Here is a 21,985-nt window from a genome sequence, read left to right as displayed (position 1 = left end):
TGGACAAAGGGTAACGGGCGCGTATAATTCCTGCCTTTAACTGGCAATGCACAAAGGGCTTAAGAGCCCATGGCTGTCATGTCAAGACAGTTAAGCTTCATACTAGCTTCTCTGAAATGTATCAGCTTTCTTTGAAGAGAACTGTTTAAAGAGATTAATCAAGGACATTTTGTCCCAACTCAGATTCACTCTCGACAACATGTGGTTAGTCAGATGTTAGAGGAAGCTTTGGTCTTATCATTTGTTATCCAAAATCAAGATATTGGCTGGTTAAACTGGAAGCCCCAACATATCAGGAGTTGCTTCACTGGCTAAGTTGTCATCAGAGGTATGTAAATGTGTTCCTAGACCAAATGCTAATAAGCTTATTGTTGGTATGCTACAATGACAACATGCTTAACTTGGGCCCAGTAAGCTTTAGACCCACTCAACATACACGTTCGCATTGTTAGTGTAAGCGAGTTAGCATTCTGATATTCTGTGTAAAGCACCACTGTGACTTAAAGCAGTCTCAAAAAGCTGTCAAGAGTCCTCCTTACATCTTGGCCACAATTATTTCAGTTGTTGTTTTCAAAAATGTGTGTTTATGTCAAATAAACTTAAAAAAAAACAATAAACAGGAAGCATTTTTCAAACTGAGCTTACACATTGCAGAATTAGCGATCAATGCATTACAATAAATGGATTACTCATACACTGGAACAACTCACCAAGGTTCTCTTCCACACACACACTCACTCACAAACACACACACACACACGCACAGTCCCAGAACTGACAGTACTTGAGTGTGAGGATGATAGAGTATTACCATCTGACCTTTGACCTCTCTACTTTGCTGGCTCCACACTAATAGCTGACCTCATATGTTGTGGTGACAGCAAACAACAGTCACACTGCCATGGGGCGTAACATTTCAATCTGCAGCAGAAAGTAATGTTGTGATTGGTTAAACTGGGGTCACAATCAGTGATTGGTTGAACAGGAACACCCGCCAACATTGATTTGTTTTTGGGGGGCTCAGTCATGTTAATGCCAGGCTGAATCACTGTTTGCTGCTGTGTGGCTCTGGGTGTCCAGCTGGACTTGGGGGACATTTCTGCGACAGGCCGTGCAAATGTTAACAAGCTCTATGTGTGACAGATGAGGCTCTGTGGCGCCTTGAGGGGGGGGGACGCTGCCCCTCACTAACATTTAGAAAATGACAACAGGCTAAACTAAGCTGCTGCAGGGAGAGAGATCAACACAGAACGTGACATGATTCCACTTTCCTCCATTTCTAAGGGTGACCTGTCATAGATAAGATGAGAGTGTATATGTTAGAATATACAGTAGAATACTATTTAATATTTCCTCTATTAGGAATTTAGGTCATGGTTGAATATATAACGGTAACAATGCAAATGGACGTGGGAGCCAAAAGAGAAACTGAACACAAGAGAAGAGAGGTTGAGTTTGGAGATGTTTTCTTGCCTTAAGCAGGCCCTGATAACTCACCTCATTAGAGAGAGAGAGATACATTTCAGTCGTAGTGACACAAAATAACAAAACAATGGATTAGAAAAATAAAGAGTCACTCCAATACTGCAAAGCAAAAAATTTAACAAGCAAGTTCTGACGAAAAAAAAAAAATTCATACACACAAAAGGCTTCAAAACTAAGACAAAGATGTCACCCAAAAAAAGGCTCTGTTTAGACTTAATAACAGTATCCCTGAAGCCCAATCTTAAAACTTCTCCTCCACTGTGTTCCATCTTTACTGTCAAAGACCGCTGATTGAATCTGTCCATAAACACAAGTATTTATCATAAGAAAGTCTGAAAGTGTGATGACAACACCTCCCTGTCTCAGTATTTGAATTTAGGACAACAATAGTGGAGATGCCAAGTTGAGTACCTGGCACTACTGACCTCAGGTGCTTCATTGAGTCCTATTAAAAGGTCTCTCAGATTTAAAGGTGACTATGATGAACACTTTCCTTTTGTAGACTTATAAATGTCTGAGGACAGAAACGCTCTAAGTTCTGATTTTTGAAGTTCTCTCTTCGTTGTTTTTCTATAATCCGAAATGTGGAAAATATCATTAACAGGGACAAAGAGGCTTTTCAGACTCATCCAGAACCTTCAAAGCTGTTATGAACCTTTGAGACTGAGGATGGATAATTTTTTTTATTGACACATATTTAAAAACTGAGTAGTTCTTGGCTAAAAGATTAATTAGGAGTCATTGTCTCATTGAAGGAGATAATTTAGTGCTGACATTTCAGCAGTGAAGCCTCACAGATAGAAATCAGCTTATCGACCCCCCTGCTGACATCACTTATTAATTACACCCTGCTATAGATGCCAGTTGGCCCCCAGGCTAACTGACACATACAGTACAATATGGATAGCAACCCCCTCTTCAACGCCACCCCTCCCCCACCTCTCATCTCCTCCTCCGCCTCACTCCACCTTCCTCAGCCCTCTCTAGTCCGCGTCCCGTCACTAATCCTGATCCTTAAAGGGAAACGCCGCTTCCATTTGGAGGACAATACTTCACAGAGGGATACAAAGAGTGCAGAAACAGACCTGTCAAAATCCTATACAATAGAGTTATGAGTCAGTGTAGCATCACATCACCCTGTGGAGGTGTGCTTCCCTTTGTGTTCAGTGTCATTTTAAAGTCTTTCCAGGATTTGTCAGCTCTCTGGAGGACGAAGAGAAAAACATGACAGCTGAATAGGAGGAAGTGATGTCAGGAGGGTTCAGATGAAGACCTGATAAGAAGTTAGTCGTCACAATCAAACTCATCTTGACAGATTTGGACAAAAATTGAGAAAATTATGCAATAATTTATCTTTTAAATGTACCTTTTCTCAAATGTTGCATTATAACAATCTGAATGACCATGCAATGTGAAAAGCCCCTCAAATATAATGTTCATACTTTCAAAGAGAGGCAGAGAGCCTCCCCTCTCATGCACTGTACTTTACAGTAGATTACTAGAGTGCATGCAGCCCAGCGTAAATCTCTAAAGTTATCTCATCTGCCCCACTCGGCTCCCACATCTGTATTTGAGCTTCAACAAATCACCATGTCCCACTGTAATCTGCACAGGCCACATCATTACAGAGGCCCCTCTCTTCGTGTTTCATCTGGCTTTTGATAGTTCCACTCATCAGCCATTCAGAGATTAGCACTCTCTATCCCTTTCTTCCTGCCGTCCTTTCTCACACATGCAATCAGATGAGATCCATCCTGTGAACGACTGAGAGCAGCAGCTGAGCTGACACAGACACAGAGAAACTCATTCCTTCTTCTCAGGAAAAAAAAGGCTGAGCCAATGAAAGATATACTAAAGGGTAACCAATCAGGCTTCTGTGCTAACAGCTGGCTCCAGAGAAAACACAGACAGACGAGTGGAAAGAAGGAGACACATGAGAGAAAGTCAGCAACCACTAGAGGAGATTTTTCCTCTCCCACTTTTCCTGGATTCCTCTCCAACTCAAGCCACTTTTTTCTTTGCAGTTGCATACAAATCCTGTTAGAAGAAGCAAACAGATTCTGCGGTCTGAAAGCTGAGCCAGGCTTTAAACAGAAACACCAGAGAGAAGAGAAGAAACATCAAAACCGCATGCTCCAAAGCCAATTCTACCTTCCAACAACACAAAAGTACAGAAAAAGACAGAAAAGAGGCAATGTTGCCTTACCCGAAGTCATCCAGGGAATACATGTCGCAGAAGAAGACAATCCGGTCCCCAAGGAAAGGATGAAAGGAGGTATAAAAAGGGGAGATTATGGAGGAGAGGGGGAAGTGTCAGCCTGAGAGGAGAGAGCCGTACACATGTCGTCCTTTACCCTTTTTCACATCCTCCAAAAAGATACATTTAACAAAATCCAACACGCCAACAGAGCAGACATAAAACGGAGACAGAGAGAGTGGGAGGAAAGGAGTGAGCGAGGGAGAGATGAGGAGTGTTGCAACTGAGTAGGGGAATGCAAGAGAGAGAGAGAGAGAGCGAGAGAGAAAGAGAGAGCGTGCGCGCGCGAGAGAGGAACATGTGACCAGAGCAGACCAGTCATCTCTCTCTGCTCTGAGGATTGGAGTGCCGTCTTTCAACCTCCAAGGAATCATTTCCACTGGATGGAAATTATATGTTAGCCTATATAGGAGACAGGAGCGCTTTTTACAAACTGCCTTTTGGCTTGAAAGAATTATGTGTGGAGCTTTAATTAGATTCTACTGAAGCTGGATTAAAAATATGTATCCAAGCCACAAGCCTAATAACCAATTAACTAGGGTGGGAAAACGAACCCAGTTTGTTCATCCAGCTCGGCAGCAAACCCTTAAAGCAAGTGGTTAAATTCATCTAGTGCAGAATTTTTCTTTTAGAATGTGTCCCGAACGAGTGGTCCATCTGGCTAATGCATAATCAGAGTAATAAGCTTCTTTGCCAAGTGGAGTCGAGGTGTGGGAAACAAACAAAGAGTACTCTAGTCTACGAACAGATTAGCTTTGTTGCTTCAGAAAAGAGTAAAAAAGAAACTGCAAGAGACTCTGGATTGTGAAAGATTAGTGAAACACAGGATAGAAACATATTTTCTGTGAAGAATGCAACAGGAATATGTATTTAAAGCTCCTGAGTGAAACTACAAAGCAGAGTTTGAATGTAGGATACCGTAGGATCAAAAGCCTGACAGAGAGAGTGAAGAGATGCCGCGCTGAACTGTAAATGCATTCCCAGTATGTGGTGGGGTCATCTGATACGGCCTGTTTGACCTCCATCAGGCCATAAGGACACATGATACAGATTCACCATCAAAGCTCCAGCAGCACAAAGCGTGTGTATGTACGGGACGTGCTGGAAAATGACGGGATTAATGTATGAAGGCTGTATGTGTAATGGTGTGTGGTAAGAGTAGGTTTAAGTGTATGAGGAGAGAGAGAGGGGGAACACATGGTTCAGAAAAAGAAATGAAATGGAAAGAGAAGGTAGTGATTACTCGTGACCCATCATCACGGCTTCAAATGTGTGTATTTATGAGCACTTAAAAGAAAGGCTGAGCAATCTTTGAGCTCCATTAACTCACATTTAAAAAAACAAAGAATAGACAGATTCTTGATTGAAGTAATTTTGTATTTGAATATGCAAATATGTCACACACGGATCCACAAGAGACATTGCTATAAAAGTTAAATCTTTTAGAGTACCTGTCACCAAGCTATATTTGTCGGCAGCCTGAAAATCATACAACAAATTTGCAGTGACTCAGTCCATCCTCTCTTTGTGCTAGTTGGTCCAGGTTGTCTGTTTTTTCTTTGGCTATGATTCACTTTGAGATAGTTTTGGTTTCTGTCCAATGCACCACCAATTTGGGCAAAGACAATCTGGCATTCAAATGTCTGGTACCCGTCTCTTTTTGCTCCCAACATGCTCAGAGAATCCAGTCACAATGAAAGCTCTCTGAAAAACATGACAAAGCTAACATAGTAATATTCAGCAGATGGAATGTTACCAACCCATATCCACCATCTTGGTTTTGCCGTGTTAGCATGCTAGCATTGGATATGAAGCAGTACAAAGTAGCCCAAAGCTTTGCAGGTATTAGAGATGGACAGTGAGTTTTGAATATTTGAACAGCTTTTCATTGTTTTTACTTGTGCCTGGTTGCAATCATAGACTGTATATAAAATGGACGTCATGTCGTTTGGCTTGAAGTGAGGCTGCCACAAAAACTGCTCCCCCTAGTGGCTGGCAGCAGTATTGGTCAAACAATCTGTCTCCCCCATTCATTTGAATGGGTCTTCAGTCAAACTTCAAAAAATAAATACACGTCGTACGAACGTTTCTCACATCCGTATGCTGTGGTGATATGTAGTTATTATTTGACTGTTTTGTGTTCAAGGCCTCTTTTCTGAAAAGCTTCTTTTTTGTTAGATATCAGAGGTTAAAAAACAGGGTTTTACATTCAGGTTTGCTTTGATGGACAGCTGCCGTAGAGAGAAACTCCTTAGGACCTCGGGAAACACACAAATTCCCTACTGCCCAGGCTCCAGCTGCAGAAAATGTACAAGATGTCAGCGTTCTGGAACAGGATATTTTGGCTTCAAAACTGTACAATGGGGAAAGGCGGAGCGACGCTGTCCATTATATATACAGTCTATGATTGTAATACGGTATTCCCGCCAGTCGGTGGCTAAAGAGCGTCTTAAAACTGTTTGCAAACCGCATTAGCAAACAGAAGAAGAAGGCTAACTGTATTAAATAGCAAAAGAAGAAGTAAAAATCAGTGACAGTCGCAGCGATTTTCTCTCACAGTACTACACACATATTTCCAGAGACTGAGCATGGCTGTAAAATGTAAACATGCACACCATGCTGCGTCACAGAAACACTGACGTAGTGCCCGCTACAAGCAGCACCTCGTCCTGCTGCTGGTTAACGCAACAGGTGTATGTTTGTGTGTGTGTGTGTGTGTGTGTGTGTGTGTGTGTGTGTGTGTGTGTGTGTGTGTGTGTGTGTGTGTGTGTGTGTGTGTGTGTGTGTGTGATTATTCGAATAATTGTCGAATAGATGCCAATGATTATCAAATAGTATTTTGGCTTGAAATGCCCATCCCTAGCAGGTATTTTGCTGAATGAATTGGATGATGGGACTTGCTACCATGCCAAGCAGCCTACTATGTTACAAGTTCCGCTGCTCTGTTTGGTTGTAGCATGAAGATGATAACACCCTTTGGAAAATGAAAATAAACTGGGAGGTTCCAGACTTGTTTCTGCATTTGGAATTGGCTCGGTGATGCCAGGCTAGCTATCAACCTAATTATTGGCCAATTATAAAAAATATATAGGCATGCTGAGTCTAAATTACAAGTCAGAAGATCACAGAGTTTAGAGTTGTACTACAGAGCATCCTCTGGGGACCGGGACTGTGCAGAGTTTCATAGCAATCAGCCAAATAGTGGTTGAATGAGTATGGACCAAAAGGTCATTTTAATTTCCCCTGCTTTAAACTAGTCTCCCTGAGAGGCTGGATTAATACTGTGGGTCATCCCTGACAATGGAAGCCCTGAGGATGTGACTGTTGTAGCTGTGCGTGGTGATGCTGGCTCACGTGGAGCTGCTCTCTGATCAGCAGCTGCCTGCAGTAAGATGCATAACTCAGCATTTTACCTTCCGCCGGCTGCACTCGCTACCTTTTCCTACGATGAGTCACCACAACAGGCGCGTCAGAAATCATCCTGCGTTAATAGTACAGAGAGGACGCCTCGCTTTGTGCCCACTTACACCGTCTCTCTCACACAAACACAGGAGCACACACGAACACACACGAACACACACGAACACATGACAGGAGCCAGTCTGACAAGGAGACAAGAGAGAAAGCATCTCATAATGAAACCACTACTGTTAGAAGACTGAAAATAACTCCCTCACACTCATCTTTGTGCATACACACTCTTCATGCACATACAACATGTGTATGCATCCTTACATAAAGGCAGCAATGGATGCATTGAGGCTGAACAAATGATCCCATTGAATTTAATCTCTTTTTTTCTTGACTCTGCAGAAGAGTCTCGGGTCACCTTGTTGCTGCTTTGTGGAGATTTAAGACTTCCCTTTTTGGGCTTGAGTCAAAGAACTGTTCCGCCTCTGGCTAAAACAAACACTCAGGACGGTACACGGGCAGCTTTAAGGAAAAGAGGAGACAGCGTGTTCACTGAAGTGGACTGCGAGATATGAATCTTACATGTTTACTGTCTGAGAGCAAAATCGTTCAGCTGCTGGCTCTGGGTTGTGCGAGGTTACAGGAAAGGGCTGATTTATTCGGATCAGGAGATGTAGTGTAGTGAAAAGATATCCAGATGTGAGAGCACCTACCTCTACCTTTTTTTCCTCTACCATTTCTGTCTGTCTCCTTCCTCTCTGAAGGGAGGTACATCACAACTACACACCCAGACAGTCTCACTCACACACATGCAGGCAAACACCAGGAGCACAGTAAAAAGCAGAGCGAGTGCAGCATATCCGAGGAGAGCTGTCAGGGTGAATCTGAAACCATAAAACAGAATGGTGCAGGCCGCATCTACAGAGAGTCAAACTAAAGGCAGCAGCAGGGGGGGGGGGGGGAGAGAAATATAAAAGGAGTGTTTCATAAATAGATCCAAATACAGACACTCTGCTGGAGAAGATTTGGGCCTCCGCACATTTTGCATACCAGGATAATCAGGAAAAGGCTCAAAATACCGTCTGCAAGCACAGATATAGAATGAGGACTTAAACATGAGACACATTTTCCATATGTGCATGAGGGGATCCGTCATGGAGTAGGCTTATTTAGGTGTGTGTGTGTGTGTGTGTGTGTGTGGCAGAGAGAAGAGGGGGTTGGGGGGGGGGTCCTGATAACCTGCCTGGCAACCACCAGAATAAACACCCTCCCCCTGTTAAAATGGGCCCTCACCCACTTTCTAGCCCCCCACCTGCAGCCACGCACACTGACTGAGGTTTAATGTCACCAGGTGCGCCAGTTTGGCTTCTGGGGAGAAATACATGATGCTGTCGTTTCCATGACAACATAAGCCCAGCTTTAGACCCTGCATTGAACACACTGGGCGGGTCCGGCGGCGACAATAGAGGGTTAATAGAGGGGAAAACACCCGAACTGATGTACATTATTCGTCTTGAGTGTTCGCATTGTGAGGGGACAGGGTAAAGGACGCTGGTGTGGAGCTGAGGCCCGGTGGGTGGGCCGCATTGTGCTCACAGTGCCACACATGAATATGGAAAATGAGTCCACACTGCATCACTACATTATTACCCTTTACGTTTCTTTAAAATGAAGGTTTAAATGTAGGATAGAGGCAGAGAGCTGAGTGTAGCTGCGCATCTGTCATGACGCGTCAAAGAGCGCATGCTGCTGGCCGCCGCTTACCTCATTTTCTTTATTCCAAGCTGAGATGATGGCACCGATGAGTTTGATGAATAAGGACCGCTTAATTTGTCGTTGCGCACAGTCCAGGAGGCAATAATAAGAGTCCTCCCAGTGTTCCTCGTCCGCCTCCGTAGAGATAAAACACCAGCAGATGATGAGTCGTGTCTTAAGCGACAACACGAGCCTTGTCTCCCATCCGCTTTGTGTTCCCTTGTCTCAGCTCTCCTCGCGCGCTGCGTATCCTAAAGTCCATGTTCCGTCGGGGTTCAGGTTCGGTAGATTACAGTGGGTGGTGGTGTGGACCCGCCGCCTCCTTCATGCCATGTTTTCTTCCCATTCGGAGCGTTTTTGGTGAGGAGGAGAGATTTGGGGGAGAATGCTAATACTGCGTGGTGGTGGTGGTGGTGGTGGAGGAAGAGGAGGGGTGAAGACCGGCTCGATGCTGCCCGCCTGCGGTGAAGACGTTCACGTGCAGCTCACTGACGCCCCCCACTTATTGCAACCAGAGATGACCAGCCTTCATTTACCCCAGTGTTAAAAAAAACAACCTTAAACTGGGGTTTCCTGCTTCAAGTGAACTTTATAATTATCATCTATGCCATCAACTTATAGTTTTTAAAAGGAATATAAACATTTTTTAATTTGGTAATTCTGCTAGGCTGCAGTGTGAATTTGCATATCAGCTAAATATTTAGGATCGCAGAGAAACATTTGATATTTAGATTTATATTTAATATTTAGATTTAACATTTAGATTTAATGTTGAACATTTCTATTCATATTTAACATTTATATTTATATTTAACATTTATATTTATATTTAACATTTAGATTTAATGTTGAACATTTAGATTCATATTTAACTTTTAGATTCATATTTAACATTTATACTTATATTTAACATTTATATTTATATTTAACATTCAGGTTCATATTTAACGTTTGGATTTATATTTAACATTTATATTTATATTTAACATTTAGATTTAACGTTAAACATTCAGATTAATATTTAACATTTAGATGTTTATTTAGCATTTGGATTTAACAATGATTTTAACTTAATATATTTTTCACAACAAAATTAAATGTGAAGAACATCAGAAATATTTCTCGAAATGTGATAATAAGAAGTGACTTTTAAAAATTCACTCTACATTTTTATGACGTTTTGGAGCTAAATGTGGAGAAATGTTGCTGTTATTTTTGGTGTGCACAACTGTACAAACGGCGCCCCATACGCACGTGCATTATATTAACACACAACAATCGTCATGCAATCTGCAAAAACTAAGAGACTCTAAAACAAAACATCAAAAGTCATTAAATGTAGAATTTAAGACACAACCTCAGGATATCATTTACTTTCAGACAAATGTTTAATGTTCAATGGTTCTGTAGCCCCAAGTGTTTAATGATAAGACAAAGCATGTTACATTCACCCTGCAGATTGGTGACTTTGTATCACTGCTGTTAGAAGATCTCAGCGTGTTTTTCCCTGGTCAGATAACTGCAAAACTCACCCAACCTTCACAACAACACCAATAAGCCTCATATTAGTGGCAGTTTTGGTTAAAATTTGCAAAACCTCAATCCAAGAAATATTTAAGAATCATGCATGTGTGATATTGACTTGCTGTTAACAGTACAATGACAAGTGCATACAGTGAAGCATAAATCACTGGGTCATGAGAAGTTCCAGCAAGAGCTACATAGTGATATTCTTGTTTTACTGTGCAGGTGAATAGACCTGATGATGTTCATTAGGCTGGAGCAGTGCATTATTGTAAAAAAGAAAAACATCTCAAAAAGGTTCAGTTCAGTTAAATATCTTGCCAGTGCCTGATGGTGCACATCAGACGTAAACAGTTACAGTGTAATGGTCTCAGCCTGCTTCTAAACTGATCTGGGTGCAGTATAATGCAGATAGATACAGATTTTAAAAAAGGCTTCACATCATTAAAAAAACTCATACGTGCTTCATTTTCATTTCCCTTGCAAATCAAGGCAAATCAAAAATACAACAACTCCTTTCAAAACTTTTGAAACAGTTTCAAACACTATATTCACCCAAATTCTGCTCATACTAGGTTCAAGCTTCTCAGTTTATTTACACATTAGTGTCTCAAAGGGGATTTCTGTAGGGAAGACTTGCAAGAACTAAAACTGGCAGTGAAGGATTTAATTCGTGGTCAATAAATAATAAAGAGATGTCTTTTTAAAGACCTGGAAGCACAGAAAATACAGAAAAAGATTGTGGAGGATGGTTGATATTCTTCTCTAAATCAGATCATTAATTTGACTGGACTGAATTTATCATCAGTGTCCAAGAAATTCAGATAATTGGTAATTTTTTAAACAAAATCAGTCAATGAAAGAAATGAATAACGCTTTAACAACAGCTGAGTCTGATATTAACCGTTGTTGATGCGTCTCTGTTTTAGTGAGATATGTTTGGGGCTTGCTCTGATATGTGAATGTTAACCTGCTTCACTAGTGCTTTCCTGAGTTGTTAAATACAAAATAAAAGAAACAGTTTTCTTTGTGTACATAGTTTTTGTTCCAATGCTCTCGGATGAATGATCGTTAAACCTCTTCAGTCTGTGATCTGTGGCAGGACTGTGCACAGAAGGTCAGAGCCTTTGGTTCTGTTTTGGTGGATTCGATTGAACTGTTTTGTTTGATATCATTGGTGTGTAGGTCAGAGTAAGTGGGAAAAAGAGAGTTTTTACATGTAGTGTGAGTAAAAAAGGGGAAATATTCAGGATATTTGTATTTCAAGCAACCGCACATTACATGTCCGATCATCTCAGGAAGCAGACTTCAGATCGTCTTCACTTCAGGCCGATCCACCTCTTAGATTTTAGCATCTGAGTTAATTAAGTTTGGTTCACTTCAGTTTAGTGCAGTTCACTTTAGTTCAGTTTGCCTCTGCTGGCTCTCAGGCCCCGGTAAAAGGCAGCAGTAAGAAACGAAAAGTTTGTGTTTCCGTGGATTTCTTCAAACTATCCTCCACTGCATCACACTCATGTCCTTCCCTCCAGTCGACACCAGGTAGCTGTCTTCATACAGGAAGCTCACGTTGGTTACGTGGCTGCTGTGGCCGCCATAAACATGGCTGGGAGCCTGGAAAGGAGTCAGAAATCAAGTCAAATCCACAGTTTTGTGAAATCTCTTTCTTGAAATACGTAGGATGTATGCTTTGAACAAGAGCAGACACAATCTTACCCTGAACTGTGAGCAGGGGTGTGAGAATAGATGGACCTTCCCAAAGTCATCGCCGGTAACCAGCAGGCTCTTATCACTGGACCTGCAGGCAGCGTTGATGTCGGTGCCATCTGAGCCGTCAGGCCACAAACCTGAGGAGGGAAAGGAGGTGAAAATGTATTCTATGTGAACATTAAAACACAAACACACTGAACGACAAAGAGGGAGGGAGGGAGACTTTATTTACCAAAGACATGGAAGCTCAGAGTGCAAGTGTAGGTCGCCCACTCGATGTCTCTGGTGGTTTCAACACTGACCACCTGCTTACACACTGATGGGATCCCTGAGAAATACACACAAACGACATACACAATCATACAATTAGTCTCATTTGAACTATTCATTTAACACTGTCTCTAAATGGGCACTTGACACTTCATTTGAAGTTTGACTTCATGAAGTTGATGCTTGATTATTTCATTTTAAGGGGGGTTTTATTCACATGGATGAATGCACACGTTTGCCACTTTGACTCAAGTGTCAGCTGAACTAATGTGATGTGATGTAATGTGACAATGTAGTTTTTGCCACTTTGACACATTCTTAATCTAGTTAAACATGTTTTAAGCAACTACTGTGCAGCCAAAAACAAATATTCAGTGCTCTACCACCGCCATCTCTCATAAAAAAATGACATTTAAAATATAAAATTGAAAATGATAAAGTCTGAAAAGCAAGTTCAGGCAGGCAACTTGAGCTACACTGATTATGATGCAGCAACTTTTAGTTGTTAGATTCTGACCATCAGCTGGATAAAAACAGTTTCATTTGTATGTGATTAAGATGAAAAATGAATCTGTTTTCAGATTTGCATGTGTGGTTAAAATGTGATTCATTTATATAACTGTATTCAGACTCAATCAGTGGATCACAAAATAATCTAAGACGTGACAATAAATGATCCATTCAAGGCTCAAAAGCATTTTGTTTCTTCAGCTTTATCAGCCTTCATAAACACACCAGTCTCAGTCAAGATTACTAACATCAGAGATTTTCTGTTTTATGTTGTGTGTTTTTTTCTTGCTTATCTGAAGTGGGAGGGCTTAAGCTGAAAACCGGTGATGTCACACCTCAAAGCACCAATCAGACTCTAGGAAATCTGAGCTTAATGTAATAAAGGTGGTGGATTTTGCTGGGTTTTGGGTCAAATTGGATAAAACCCCATTAATCCAACACCTCTCCATTTTGGTATTAATTATGAAACTTAAGCACATGTTATGTGCCCTTAATATTAAGCACAGTCATGAACCATTCAAATAACAAAGGCTGATAAATTAGTTATCTGAGTGGTCATACTTACAGTAAAGTATCTCATAGTCCCCTGAATTTGATACCAGGTACTGGGAGTCCACTGACCAGTCCAGGTGAGTGATGAAACTGGAGTGACCCTGAGGTATGAGACAAACAGAGCAAATTAAAAATCACAGCATTCATCAGGAGAAGCAAAATTAAATGTCAAGCATAAAAAATAACGTAATAAAAATGGATTAGATACAGTGAGCCTTAATGATTATGTTTACACAGACACAGCTCTGTATGATTCAGCTGTCATTCATGATTTTATGGCTTTTCTATCAACACACAGTGAGGACAGGGTGTACAGAGCAGATATAGAAGCTTGGGAGGGGACTAAATATAAAGATGATGCACGGAGGAACTAAAAATAAAAGGAGCCACGGATGAGGGGGGGATTATATATACAGGTGCTCACCGAGCACTTCCCCACTCGGCTGTACTTCCTCCCATTTTCTGCCACGGCGTAGATATAGATGTAGTTGTCGTGAGAACCGATGGCCAGGAAGTTACCATCTAAATCAAATAAAAATAAAAGAAGACAAGAAGATCAACGGTCATTAAATATCACGATATGATGTTTGTAGATTTCCAGAGTACACTGTATTGGTTCGACAAACAGAAGATTATTAACACACATTTGAATGATTGGTCAAAACCCCAAATAACAGTGATTCATTCTCAGCAGGAAGCGCAACACCAAGGACAACCTGATCACACGTCACATAAAATCAATCCACAGAAAAGTGTCACCTCTGCCTGTTGACACTGGGGTAAAAACATTTGTTTCTGTTTGCATTTTAAACTGTAAAATACTAACTTTGTGTCGGCATCTTTGTTATTTTCACATGTATTTGCAGCAAGTGAAGCACAGTGGAATTAGTTTCCCTACATCCACCAGCTGTGCTAACACAGAGATAATTAAATCATCCTTTGCTTTGCTGTGTTTCTGTGTCAGCAACATGCCCTGCTACATTTTCGTTGTCTAATTGTTCTTATTTGTCCTTCACGTGGATAAAAGTGGAGAAAACAGAGAGTAAAAACTTCACTCTGAATGCCTTCATACCTGGCCCGAAGCTCATAACAGACAGCTGTTCATTTCCATCTGTGTGCACTGTGACAAGATCCTTAGTGTCAGTGTCCAGCACCAGCCACCTGCAGGATCAATGACAGACAGATCAATAATCTGCTCTTAATCATTCAATTATAGCTCAAATCTGTTAAAAAGGGACAAAAAACAACAACATTAAATAAAAGTGACAGTGAACAGTCAGAAAGTGTTTTTGGTGATGGGTCACCTACCTGCCAGTTTGAGTTCCGATGGCGACCACTGCTCCGGATGGGTGGAAACCAGCTGATTGGGCCGAATCCTGTCGGACACAGAATATGGACAATATGTTGAGTCTTCCTCTTCTTAAAATGTGTTACTTCTTTTGGATGTTTGCACCTTACTTTGTAGAATAATGCATGTGGAGTATGTTAAGTCTCATTTGAACAGTGTAATAAGGAACTACTGAACATAATCACAGTATCTTATCAGTAAGATGAATGACTTTAACATCAAGACACCAATTTTCAACTAACAGCAACTAACATGTTTTAAGTCTGTAATTAACCAAATGAATGCAAAAGTGAAATATTATGCTTATTGTAGATTTTAAAGTTGTTTCCATGTTAGTTTGTACACTTAGTTGCTCACAGCTGTTACTTAAAGATATCAGTACCAAAGGTTCATCTACCGTCTGCTGGGTGTCGTGTAATTCTAACAGCTGACCCCAGAGGGCGACGTTGCCTGAACTTACCTCCATGCTCTTGGTCCAGATAAGCTGATGAGAGCTGGAATCCCACAGACACACCTGCCTGTCGAAGCCGCACGTGAGGAAGTGAGGCTTCCAGGGGTGAACAGCCAGACCCCACAGCTCGTCAGTGTGACCCTGCAGAGCAGAGGAGAGTGTTCTTTTTCTTAAACCACAACATTAAAGCCTTTAAAATGTAACCTTTACTTTGTCAATGTGCTTCACTACATCAGATGATTAATCAAGAATGGATGAACAGAAAATGATTATGCACCTTTTCTGGTAATGGATACGCTGTCTTCAGTTAATATTGTTTTGTACCCACTGCTCTAATTGAAAGTATTCATGCTTTACATGTAATAACAGTGGACATTAGTTTCAATTATATGTTTTGATGCACTTACCTGTGTGATAGGAATAAACTCTCCATCCAAACTGCCCTGCAACACAAAGTGTTTGGTGGTCCCAATGAGCACAGTCTCCCCTCTGCCCTCTGCTATGGTCCGGATGGGACCAAACAACTCCGGCACCTGCAGGAGATAAACGATAACCATGATGAATTAAAGTTCACCTGGATTAAGACATCTGCTAGACTACACTTAAAACTCATGATTTACTGCTTAATGTGGTCTCTTCAGAGCAAATAAGACATGAACGATCCATAATTCTTATCAGTATAAATGCCCATGAATCTCATTTAAGGCTTAGACTCATCTCTCGCTCTGTAATATTTATGATTTGGTGCAGTATTCAGAATGCAAAGTATGATGCCTCAGGCCAGAGAGTGATTCCAGGCTAATGTAAGCTCCTAAAAGCAACATCAAAAGAAGGAGCTGGATTTGCAGCTTTATCAAAACAGAGTCAGAGGAGGTTGAGATATCAGGATCATCAGAATGCTGCTCCATGTGTAAACTTATAATTAAAACCTTGGATCAAGTGTGAGCTAAAAGGTAGCCTAAGACAATTCAAATATTCTGATGTTACAGTTGAACTTTTCCTCACCTCCACTGTTTGTATCTGCTGGTAGCCGCTGTCCCAGGACACCAGCCTGCGGTCTTTCCCTCCAGACACAAGTGTGCCATTCCTCAGCATGCACAGAGCAAAGATGCTGCCCTCGTGAGCTCCCTGGATGACGTGGCTGATGCGATTAGTGCCTGCGTGACAGGGACAGGATGAGAAGGTTGAAGAAAAGTCAGACATAAAGGTCGACTGGTGAAGGAGGGCAGATTAACTGACAGACAGACGGACAGACAGACAGACGCGTTGATCACAGATAAATCAGAGCAGACGTAGAATCATGATTCAGGGTATGTTTGATTTATACTTTTGTGCGCACAAGAGAGTCTGCTCTGTAAAATAAAGGTTAGACTTGCCTTTTCCCCACACCAAAATGTTCCCACTAGAGTCTCCCGTGATGGCGTCTCCATTTTCCGCAAATGTCACACACAACACAAACTTGGGCTTCTCCTGCTTCTGCAAGAAACACAAGAACACACACATATTGTTTTACTACAGCCGATTCAACCAAGAATTAACCACAGTATCATTCTGCATGGAATGGTTCAGTATTGTCTCATATTGTTGTCAGGATGAACTTTCTGCTTCTGTACCAAACTTTGTTGCTTATTAAGGTATGAACTGACATGATGGTCGGGCATCTTACCTCAAACAGGCCTTGTTTTTTCACCAGCGTGCCTTTCTCCAGGCTCCAGAAGTAGAGGTGAGACTTCCCACAGGTCACTATTACGTTGCTGTCTGTCGGGTGAAAGTCTGCAGCAAACACTGACTCGTTGGAGCACTGAAATCACATGAACATACGCACAGATTTAACTTAAAAAACCAGCAGGATCTTAAATTAAGTCTCCATTTGTCTGTTTACCACACAAGCATACCTTGACCTCAGCCAGCCTGTCCTCTCTCTGCCAGTCCCACACGGAGAGGACGTGGTCATTGGAGTCATCTACGACACATAAAGTGTTTCCTCCGTTCTGATTTTAAGAAAAATAAATCATACATATCAAAGAACGATCACAATCACCTCAGATTTTTGCCTCTCTGTGTGTCACTCTTTTCCTACCGACTTGGAGAAAGCCAGACAGACCAAGGCTCGGTCGAAGAAGCCTGAACCCAAAACATGAAGGGTGTTAAGGCTGACAGAGTCCCAAACACGGACATGAGGAGCCAGCTGCTGCCACGAAAGGAAACCACAAATATAGACAAGAGGAGAAGCAGCATCAGTAAGATGTGATTCAGGGCTTATGAACGTGTATCTCAGCATGTTTATTAAGCAAGGTGGAGCAAAGCAGCCAAGAAATCATTCCAAACTCTAAAAATAAACAAGACTTGATAGTGATAAAAGTGATAAAATATCAATAAGAGACTTCACTTACTTTCCCATCTGAAGAGGTGCCCGCCACCTGCCCGGTTGCTATGGTGATTTTATCAGGGTGGACGGCCAGGCTGGTGGAAACAGACATGAAAACAGTTAAAAGCCTTTAACTTCAAACAGAGTGTGAATAGAGATGAGAACAAAACATGAAAGGCCTCATTTGGTGAATAAGGGGTTTTCAAGTTATGAATATAATTTTCACTGAAGCTACCAAACCTCTGCAAGTCTGTCTGTACGAATGTGAGGAGGGATGTGAAACAGTTACATATGAACTTGTGCTTTTAGACTGTGATGGTGTAGCAGCACTTTGTCATCAAAGAATCTGTCTGATTCTCTGATCTGTTATCTGAAGTGTTTGATTATCATTCAGACTGTTATTAACCTCAGAGTGTGATCGTGGCATGTTAGTCAAGGTTACTCTAATTGCATTGCTCACCTTCCCAAAGATATTAATCAATACTTGTGCACACTGAAGAGACACAGGTACTCATGTCTGGCTGAAATTTAAATCTCTTCTTAAAACCCATTTTTACAGACTTGCTTTTAATAATAATAACAATAATAATAACTGGGATTTATGTAGCGCCTTTCAAGAAACCCAAGGTCGCTTCACAGGGTCAGGGATCTGGGGAGTAGGTGGGGACAACACTAGCTAATGGTGAAAGGCCTTGAGGACAAGGTACGTGTTGACTGCTTTTTTATGTGACTTCATCCTTCTGATTGTTTTTACTTCTATTTTTTTAATTATTTTTAGTTTTTGTCCAACTAATTAATTGTTTTCAATTTCATTTGATTATTAAAAAAAACTATTGATTTAATTTTCTTTTATTTGTATTTTTTTCATTTACTATTTGAATGTTCCTAATTTATCCTTTTCACTTTTTCTAATTTTCTCGATGTGATGTCGTCCTCTTATTCTGAAAACCTCTTTTATTGTCCTTTTAAAAAAAACAGCTTTTATTTACTTTACTTATTTACTGATTTTTGTATTTAAAACATTTTTTTTACGTGCATTCTTTTTAACCTCACGTTGTATTCTGTTTTGCATTGTTAAAACTCCTCCTCCCTGTCTGTCAAAAGGTTTACTTTGTCATTGGAACCATGCTTTGTCTGTCAAAGCACCCTGAAAACACTTGTTTTTAAAGGTGCTATATAAATAAAGTTATTGTTATCATTATTATTATTATTATTATTATTTTGCTCACGGTATGTTGTTTTGCGGGACTGAACATGAGCTCTAAATCCAGAGTTCCTCTCACCATTTGATGTCATCCGTGTGTCCTGTGTAGTGTCTCTGCAGCTGCTCGTCCACGTTGAACAGGACGACGACTGAGGCGATGAAATACACCGTTTCTCCAGTGGGCAACAAATAAAGGTTGGAGCGACAGTCTCGACCACGGTAACCATAACTGAATATTAAAGACAAGTCAAGGAATGAAACCCCAAAAATAAAACGACATTCAAAGTAGAGTTCATCAGGATTTCACCTTTTTTGGAGTTTGCACAAAAGCTTTGAGGAAAGAAGAATTTTGGTACCATTTTCAAATGTTTCCTTAACAAGAAGAGATTAGTAATCTGCAGGTTAATTATAAGCAAAGTGATCTAATTTGCAGAACTAATCTCTAAGATTAAGATGTAAAAATGTATTTGGTTACATGCTTGCATTTATAGATGTAAAAAGCAATCATACTCAAACAACATAAAAAGACTACTCTTGCTTTTCTGTTTTTATTAAAAAAGTCTATCTCATACTGATTTAAATATACAGAATACACACACACACATGGATTTTCTTATAGTGTGTATATGTGTGTGTTCAGTTCTCGCCTCAGATCTATTCTTGTCTTTGTCTTCCTTATAGCTTTTTTTACCCCCTCTGGCTCTCTGCTTCCCTCAACAACACCCCTTATTCATTTTTTTTGTAACCAAACGAAAAGGAGGACAGAAACCACCAAATGAAACAAAGTAAAAATAACTCGGCACAAGAGGAGCTGCTGACTGGTTGCGTCTCCGGTTGCCAGCTATGTGCAGGTTATTACCGACTGCAGGCAGAAGAGAGACGAGCCCGGCTCCACACGGTGAAAATGAACATCTGAACAGATCGAGTCTGACAAGCAGGGAGAGCAGAGGTGACACATTTCTCAGCTTCCTCTCTTAACTTCGTCACAGGCTGGAAGTGAATTTAACCTTCCCAGAAGATTGCTTTTCAAAACTTTTTTTCAGATCACAAGTGCAGAAAGAATAAGAATAAGACCTCAGGTATAGTGTGATTTCTCTGTGAAAGGATACACCCAATCCAGTTTGAGCTTGTTGCTTGGCAGCTCGGCTCTGGCCTCCAGGCAGTAGGTGTCCACCTGTTCTTTGGGCATGTACATGGTGATGGGTCGACCCTTCAAGAACATTTTCACATAACCCTCCTCTAGAAAAAGCAACAGAGAGAAGAAGTGAGATGATATACTGTCCATTCAGGAATAATTAAATATATCTGCTGGATTAATGTCAGGGTTTCATGAATCACACTTTTTGAATGTGCAAAATACTGTTCACAAAGAGCACGGACATGAGATTGAAGCATATTACCATGTGTTATGCAAATGGAAATGGTGGCAATGATGGAAGTGTGACAGGATTAAAGGATAATGGAGGGATGTGATATGATTTTTTGCAGCGGAAAAGGCTAAATCAAAGACAACAAATGACAGAATTTGCACACAAATCATAAGCTTTTCACTGACTTTATTAGTCATTTCAAAAACATCATGACAACACAGAAAGAAAATGAACTGCAAACACTTCAAATCTCATATATACTCAGCTCAAAGCAGAGGTTAACCAACATGTACTGCAGACACAAGCGGAGCAATGAAAATGTTATGAAAACAAACAAACAAAAAAAAAAAGTTTTGAGTTTGGAAAAGGGGATGAAGAGAAATCCTTCAGTAGTCCTTTAAACATCATGAAACATGCTAACACTGAAAAATATTAATGCAGAAATAAATAAACCACAGAAAGTTTTACTGCTGAAACCCTGCTTCCTCTCTCTGTGGTATCACAGGTCATGTGACAACATTTAAATGGTAGAGGTCTGATATTCACCATTTTCACATGGCAGCAATTTTCCTCTGATGTCACATTCATGATGCGGGACTCAAATGCCAATATAACTTCTACTTCTGTGTTTCAGGTTGTAATTTGTTGAAACTTGACAGCAGTTTTAATCATCTCAACATTTAAAAGATATGTTGTGAAAATTTGAGGAAATATCAGACATCATGTTTTGAAAATACATGTTTAATGACTCATTAGCTGTAACTGTTAGACAAGAGCTAACTTTAGCATTCAGCCGCAAGGTGGGAAGTGACTCGATGGGAACATTTCAGTTTGAAAGTGCCAAACAATGTGAAAGAGAAGGCAAAAATAAGCGGGCTAACATTTTTGACAACCTGTAAGCCTCCATTAGACAACAGCTAATGTTAGCATAAAAGTACTTTCTAACTAACATTGCTGTTAGCTAGGAAGTGACTGGATGCTAACAATACCATATCAAATTGTCTAATGATACAATGTGAAAGGCAAATCAGACTTCACTTTACAATACTAACGTTTTTAAACAACCTGTTGGCTTTCACCAGACAACAGCCAATGTTAGCGTTGAACCACTTCCTAGCTAAGCTACAAGAAGGAAATGGCTGCCATACAAACACGGTGAATAAACCATGGCATTGGCTCTTTTCTGACTGGTTCTGACTTACTTCAGCATGGGAATTAAAATAAATAGCTCTATCTTCAGTTACTCTGAATGAACTAATAACAGATCTGAAAGTACTGGCTGGGAGACTTGATGGGGCTGCGATAACTGGGTGGAGATAAATTCTCAAGGGGAACATAAGGTGACAAACTCCCAGACTTTCTTAGCTGGATGCTAAAGCTCGGGGTCTTTCTGGCCGGTAGCACCTTGACGGCACCACCCTTTCTGACGGGGCTGGCCTTGCTGCTGCTTTCTGAGGTTTGTTTGGGGTTGGTGTTGGCTGATTTGGATGTTATAGCCACAGTCGCAGGGCTGCCACTGGTCGCCGTCCGTTTGGCAGAGCGGCTGAGGTAAATCTGTACTGTGACTACGATGAAAATGGGGACAAGAGGGAACCAGTGGTGGAGGGGGAGGTAGAGGTACAAGCAGGGCAAAGGAGCAAGTGAAGGTAAAGGGTGGAGGTGGGTAGAGTAAGTTAGAGAGACGCAATGGCTGTTTCTGTATCACACTGAAATTAAGCATCATAAAACACAAACGATCAAGGAAGCTAAGGAAACTGACGCCTATTGTGAGCA

The 21,985-nt window shown here is 40.9% G+C and overlaps 2 protein-coding genes across 13 annotated transcripts in view; both read right to left on the bottom strand.

The window, feature by feature from the left end:
• evla (Enah/Vasp-like a) overlaps positions 1-9,374 on the bottom strand; it is a 42,063-nt gene extending 32,689 nt beyond the window's left edge. For 3 of the 5 annotated variants that reach the window (XM_034675822.1, XM_034675821.1, XM_034675824.1), the window contains exon 1: positions 8,918-9,374. Coding sequence is in view for 4 of the 5 variants with exons in the window: in XM_034675821.1 (XP_034531712.1) it covers positions 8,918-8,922 (5 nt within the window). In the remaining variant the exon portion in view is untranslated. Of the gene's footprint in view, positions 1-3,691; positions 3,980-8,917 lie in introns of those variants that run through there. The other 2 variants (XM_034675820.1, XM_034675823.1) reach the window with 2 other exon arrangements.
• Positions 9,375-10,277: 903 nt separating this feature from the next.
• eml1 (EMAP like 1) overlaps positions 10,278-21,985 on the bottom strand; it is a 66,999-nt gene continuing 55,291 nt past the window's right edge. For 4 of the 8 annotated variants that reach the window (XM_034675243.1, XM_034675236.1, XM_034675238.1 and 1 more), the window contains 17 exons: positions 19,952-20,081; positions 18,922-19,071; positions 17,664-17,733; positions 17,351-17,461; positions 17,166-17,261; positions 16,937-17,071; positions 16,647-16,746; positions 16,276-16,427; positions 15,678-15,803; positions 15,280-15,411; positions 14,780-14,847; positions 14,544-14,632; positions 13,896-13,993; positions 13,485-13,572; positions 12,372-12,467; positions 12,146-12,276; positions 10,278-12,043 (listed from right to left, as the gene is read on the bottom strand). In XM_034675243.1, coding sequence (XP_034531134.1) covers positions 11,918-12,043; positions 12,146-12,276; positions 12,372-12,467; positions 13,485-13,572; positions 13,896-13,993; positions 14,544-14,632; positions 14,780-14,847; positions 15,280-15,411; positions 15,678-15,803; positions 16,276-16,427; positions 16,647-16,746; positions 16,937-17,071; positions 17,166-17,261; positions 17,351-17,461; positions 17,664-17,733; positions 18,922-19,071; positions 19,952-20,081 — 1,898 coding nt within the window. In that variant the 3' untranslated portion in view covers positions 10,278-11,917. The remainder of the gene's footprint in view (positions 12,044-12,145; positions 12,277-12,371; positions 12,468-13,484; positions 13,573-13,895; positions 13,994-14,543; positions 14,633-14,779; positions 14,848-15,279; positions 15,412-15,677; positions 15,804-16,275; positions 16,428-16,646; positions 16,747-16,936; positions 17,072-17,165; positions 17,262-17,350; positions 17,462-17,663; positions 17,734-18,921; positions 19,072-19,951; positions 20,082-21,985) is intronic. The other 4 variants (XM_034675242.1, XM_034675237.1, XM_034675239.1 and 1 more) reach the window with 1 other exon arrangement.

The sequence above is a fragment of the Notolabrus celidotus genome, chromosome 22 (assembly GCF_009762535.1).
Source record: "Notolabrus celidotus isolate fNotCel1 chromosome 22, fNotCel1.pri, whole genome shotgun sequence".
NCBI classification, from domain to species: Eukaryota; Metazoa; Chordata; class Actinopteri; order Labriformes; family Labridae; genus Notolabrus; species Notolabrus celidotus.
The sequence above is the reverse complement of the archived record's forward strand: the minus strand, read 5'-3'. Positions and strand labels throughout refer to the sequence as shown.